Genomic DNA, 5,945 nt, shown 5'->3' with positions numbered 1-5,945 from the left:
GCCACCACAACCGGCCAGGCCATTATTTTTTAGCAAAACAGAAGAAACAGTGATTAAAGTGTTCTGCCTAGCATTACATAACACGGCTATTAGGCAGCAAGACCAGGACCAGAACCTTGCCTTGCATGTTTATACATCCTCTACCTTATCTGCCTGAAAAACAGCATAATAGAGGCTACCCTAGGTTCATACAGAAGGCGCTGTCAGCTCTTTCTGATTCCTTAGATGTCATATATAGCTAAATTTTTGGGTTTGCGTTTTGAAACTTACTATGCAGTCCCACTAGCTTTGAACTATGTAGCCCAGGCTGACCTTAAACTCACAGAGATCCTCCTGTCTCAGCCTCCTGAGTGCTACGATTACAGACGTGTGCCACTACGCCCCACTTCATGGCTAAATATTAACATACAGGTTTTAAGAATTTATTTCATTCTCAGGGAAATACAAAATAAAGATGGGGAGCGCACTGGTTCATGTTTTCACTCAACAAGTTGAGTTGGTGCATAGCATTAGGTACTGCAGACTACGAGGTGAAGCAGGAAATCCCGCGGGGTCAAGCCTTTTCAGGCCTGGCCTAAACACCTCCGAGAAGGCTCAGAGCGGCGAGGAGTCCTCCGGTCCCCGGCACTAGCTACTCCCCGGAAATCAGCGGCGCGACTTCGGATGCCGGGCTGCCGCTGCGCATGCTCACGAGCCAAGCTTCCGGACTACGACTCTCGGGGTGCACTGCGATATTACTGACGGATAGATTAGCCAATAAACACTGAAGTCTGTTCCTAAAACTCCAATCCCTTGGGGTGGAGGCGGGCCCACCGGCGGTGGTTTCTTGGAGCCAGTGGGCGTCTCCGCGGCCAGCGGCTTCGGCCCCGCCCCCGGCCCAGCTCCTGGGTTAGGGTCCTGGGTCCCCAGAGAGGTGAGTTGGCTGGAAGTGGGCCTGCTGCACTAAGCCGCTGGGGACCGTGTCGCAGGCGTCTGCTAGAGCTCGGAACCTGCCGCGCCACGGAACCAAGCGCCCGATTGCCACCGCTGTGCCAGGCCGGGGGCCGGCTGGGCCTGCGGGCCCCGCTGCACCGCGCACTCGCGACCCCCAGCCCGCGCTGGCTGGGTTGTGTATTCCACCGAGATGCCCGAGGTCGATGTCAGCCAGGATCCGGGAGAGTTAGTGCAAGCTACCTGTAAGACGGCTTGAACTTTTCCTGGGGATTCCTCTGCCAGCCCGTTAGATCGTACTGCTCTTGTCTTGTGAAATCGCGTGTGCTAATTACCGAAATAAATGAAATATTTTCCCCAGTTCACTGTTAGAATATTAAGTCTTTACTCTTTTGCAAGACAGTTTTTTTTTTTTTTTTAATCTGACCGAAAAACAAACTCCTCCTACACCCACGGATTGTTGTCCGAGTTTGGGGGAGGGGCGTAAAGACTCGCAAATGAGAAGGCCGTGTCTCTGTATCCATCCTAACATCCCCAGACGAGCTTCGTTTCGCCGCCTTTCTAGCATTCACAGAAAATTCTCCAAGGTCATGATCCCGAAGGCTTGACCAGTTTCCAAAAAGGGAGAAATTGTTTCCAGAGACCCCAAGATGGCAGCAAAAATGGAGATAACTTTGAGCTCCCACGATCAGGCTTCCTCCAAACAAGAGAGACACATAATAACAAAGCTAGAAGAGAAACGGGAGCCCGCTCTACCAAAAAACTGCCCGGATCCTGAACTCTCCCGCCAGAGCTTCAGACAGTTTTGTTATCAAGAGGTATCTGGACCCCAAGAGGCGCTCTCCCAGCTGCGGCTGCTCTGCCGCCAGTGGCTGCAGCCCGAGCTGCACACCAAGGAGCAGATTTTGGAGCTCCTGGTGATGGAGCAGTTCCTGATCATCCTGCCCCCGGAGATCCAGGCTCGGGTCAGGCATCATTGTCCAATGAGCAGCAAGGAGATTGTGACCCTAGTGGAAGATTTTCACAGAGCGTCCAAGAAACCAAAGCAGTGGGTAAGAAGGGCCCTCTCGTGGCCCCCAGGATTTCTTTCCTTCCCATCTGGGTAATGTTTCGCCTTGGGATCCCTTGCTACTTAAAGTCCAGGAGGACTGGATGGCTTTGAAAGATTGCTTCCAGCCTCCTTCTGGAAACTCCTTTCTAGTTGTAACAGGTTTGCAGAAAACCCAGTTATGAGCATGTAGTGAGGAAGCAGAGGATGATGGCTTTTACCGTTCTTTCATGAACCTCACATCCCTAGTAGTTTTAAGGTTCTTGAATCTCTGCTATCAGATCTTCTTCCCCACCCATTCCTCTTGAAGTTTTCTTGCAGTCAGAATCCTTACCAGGCAGGATCAGTGTGTTGGGTGTTAATTTTCCTTTGGGGGAACTTCATGTTCCAGTGAAGTGTCTGCCATATTGTCTTTGAATCAAGAAGTTGCAGCTCAGTTGCCTGGTATTGCTATTCCTTCCCACCGCATCCCCTAAGTTGGACCCCAGCCAGGGCTTACACAAGAAGCAAACAAGATATGCTTTGGAAAATGGACCCTGTCAGGAATCAGGTAGGGCAATCCTTCCAGACCCCTACCACTAATGGAGCTCCCTGCCAGGAGAGCCTTTAGCATAACAATTTTTAGATTAGAATTTTTTGTTTTTGTTTTATTTATTTCTCTCTCTCTCTCTCTTTTTTTTTTTTTTTTTTTTTTTTTTTTTTTTTGTCTTTTTGAGACAAAGTCTCACTATGCAGTTCAGGCTGACCTTCAGCTCATTTTGTAGCCCAGGCTGTTCTCAAACTTGCAACAATCCTCCTGCCTCAGGCTCCCAAGTGCTGGGATTCCAGGTGTGCACCAACACGCCCAGCTGTTTTTGTTTTATTGAGACAGCGACTTGTTTTGTAGTTCATGCTGATCTTGAACTTACTGTGTAACCCAGGCTGGCCTGAAACTTTCAGTGATCCTCCTGCCTCAGCCTCCCAAGTGCTGGGATTACAGGCGTGTGCCACCACCCCTGGTTTAGAATGGTTTTTAATGGTCCCTTACCATATTGCTTCCTGTTCCTACAGGGCCTGTTTCCAGGTGAAGTTGAGAGGGAGTTGGGTTATAGGGTAGGAATCTATGGGCCAGAGTCAATCCTGATATTTATGCCACCTGTCCTTGGATGACTGTGACTCCAGGCTTTGTGAAAAGCCCACGCTTGAAGGGGGAGCCACTTGAGAAGTATCGGCTAACGTGAAACAGCTTCATTCCTGTCATTGTGAGCCTTCCCGTGGGACTCTTCAAGGGTTTAAGTGGTGTACATCAAGTGGACCTCTAGGCCATTAGCAGGAGTTCCCGAAGTAAAGGGTCATCGCATGGCGCTGAGCAGAAATGCTGCTCACTTAGTCCTAACAGATGGCATTTTATTTTTTATTTATTTTCTTATTTTTGTCTCTTTTTTTTTTTTTTGAGACAGGGTCTCGCTATGCAGTTCAGGCTGGCTTTGAGCTCACTTTGTAGCCCAGGCTGGCCTCGAACTCACAGCAATCCTCCTACCTCAGCCTCCCAAGTGCTGGGATTACAGGCGTGCACCACCACACCCAGCAACAGATGGCATTTTAATGGATACGGCTTGTTCCTAGGTGGCCGTTTGTATGCAGGGGCAGAAGGTGCTGTTGGAGAAAACTGGATCTCAGCTTGGAGAACAGGAACTGCCAGACTTTCAACTACAAACTCCTAGGCAAGATCTCAGGGAGAGCTCTCTGGAGGAGTCTTCCCAGGATGAATCTCAAGATCAGCTGAGCGTTCAACATTGGGAGAAATCCCAGCTCTTCCAGGAACCAGCCCCCAAGTTGGCTGTGACAGGTAAATACCTGCCTTCTCTCTTTCTCTCCCCAGCTCTCTATCTTCATCAAAGTATCTCATGGTTCTGCAAAGACAGACCAGCGGAATATTTGTGTGCACACATGCACGCATGCCTTTTTAATGTTTTATGTAATAAGAGATGTTTATTCCCTTAAAAATTTCACTACTTAAAATGGCAATGATACTATAAATCAGTATATTTATATTATTTTATGTTCGTGAATATTTGACAAGCCGATGCATGGCAGGATTATTCTAGTATCTACTTTCCTGTCCCTTTCAGAGCATCTTACAATAAAGACAGATCCAAATATAAGCACTGGTGAACTTCCATGCAAGCTTTGACTGAGTTTCATTACTTAAAGCTATCCCGTGTTTAGAAGGGCTGAAAGAATGTTTTGCCTAGGGGCTGGGGATTTAGCTCAGTGGCAAAGCGCCTGCCTGGCAAGCGCAAGGTCATGAGTTCAATTTCTGGTACCGGAATAAAAACGAAAAACAACAACAAAAAAAATTGTCAGAATGTTTTGCCTAGTGGAGAAAAGGTCACACTCTGTGTTCTCTTCCTCTTCCTCTATGACATTGTTGTGCTTTAAACTCTTGTGTCTGTTTCCTTGTCTCTGGTACAACACCAGTGTAATTTCTGGCCCCATTCTACACAGCCCTATGACTGCTAAGATTGACTGACTGACTGGCAGTGACACTTGACCAGTCTTGGTGATGTAAATACAGGGTACAATTAGCAGGCTAGAGAGCCAGTTATGCAGGGTGTGGTGGTGCACGTATAATCCCAGCACTTGGGAGGCTGAGGCAGGAGGATCATTGAGAGTTTGAGACCAGCCTGGGCTACAAAGTGAGCTCAAGGCCAGCCTGAACTGCAGAGCGAGACCCTGTCTCAAAAAAAGACACCCCCCCCCCAAAAAAAAAGAGAGCCAGTTACAAGATTAGAGCCTTATTTCCTTAACATTTGCTACATTCATTGTGACACTTTGGTTCATAGACTGACTGAGCTGTTGTACTACTAGAGAATGGGTAGCTTAGAAACAACCCAAAAAAGAAACAACCGAAACCTATTTCTTACAACGTTGGAGGCTGGAGTCTGAGATCAAGGCATCGGCACGGAGGGTCCTCTTCCAGGTTGCAGACTGCCAACTTTTCTGTGTCTTCAACATGGCAGAAAGGGACACAGATTCCTCTGGGCCTCCTTAATCAGGGCACAAATCCCACTGAAGGTAGAGAGCTCTCCTGACCAAAGTCCATCACCTTGGGAGTTAGGATTTCAACACAGGAATTTTGGGAGAATGTAAACATTCAGTCCATTGCACTTTGGTTTAATTATTTTTAGACTCAGGAAATGGAGACCTGAAGCATCAGTAGCAAAGCTTGTGACCCTGGCTGAGGTCTTGCCCCTTAACCTTAAACCTTTGTGGTCCTGAAGAGAGTAGATCACTCACTCCCTTCTCCTGCATCAGGAGAGGCAGCAGGTCTGTGTATGCTGTCTCTCATCTCCTTTCCTTAGATCCCCAGAAGGGTAGAATCCCTGCTGTTTACCCTGTAGGGCCACCATCGCTGCCTTCTGAAGTGCACTGTCTGACACAGGCACCACTAACCAGGGGTGGGTATTGAAGTTTTTCTGTTAAGATGTAATTCACAGCCTGCATGGTGGCATACACCTGTAAGGAGCTCATACAACTCAATAGAAAAAAAGAGCCTGAGCCAGGCATGGTGATGCATGCCTGTAATCTCAGCACCCAGGAGGCTGGAGCGGGCGGATTGCTGCGAGTTCAAGGCCAGCATGAACTACATAGCAAGACCTTGTCTCAAAACAAAAAATTGAATTCACATATTGTAAGTTACCTTTTTGAAGTACACAGTTCAGTGGTTTTTAATATAGTCACGAAATTGTACTACCATTACCACTGTCTAACTCCAGAACCTGTCTCCTCAAGAGGAAACTCACTGTTACTAATGGCTTCCCAGCTTATCCCTCCTTACAGCCCACTGGCAACTATTAGTCTTTTTTGTCTCTGTGGATTTGCTTATTCTGAGGACATTTCATATAAATGAATTTACATAAGATGTGACCTTTTATATTGGCTTCTTTCCCTTTGGCATAATTTTGTCAAGTTTGATCCATGTTGT

The 5,945-nt window shown here is 47.6% G+C and overlaps 1 protein-coding gene across 1 annotated transcript in view; it reads left to right on the top strand.

Moving 5' to 3' along the window:
• The first annotated feature begins 449 nt into the window (after positions 1-449).
• Positions 450-5,945, top strand: part of Znf174 (zinc finger protein 174) — an 11,146-nt gene continuing 5,650 nt past the window's right edge. Inside the window, exons 1-2 of the mRNA XM_005391356.2 lie at positions 450-1,982; positions 3,584-3,806. Coding sequence (XP_005391413.1) covers positions 1,581-1,982; positions 3,584-3,806 — 625 coding nt within the window. The 5' untranslated portion in view covers positions 450-1,580. The remainder of the gene's footprint in view (positions 1,983-3,583; positions 3,807-5,945) is intronic.

Source organism: Chinchilla lanigera, unplaced genomic scaffold (genome assembly GCF_000276665.1).
Source record: "Chinchilla lanigera isolate Chin_1 unplaced genomic scaffold, ChiLan1.0 scaffold00041, whole genome shotgun sequence".
Lineage (NCBI taxonomy): Eukaryota > Metazoa > Chordata > Mammalia > Rodentia > Chinchillidae > Chinchilla > Chinchilla lanigera.
This window is presented reverse-complemented; position numbering and strand designations above follow the sequence as displayed.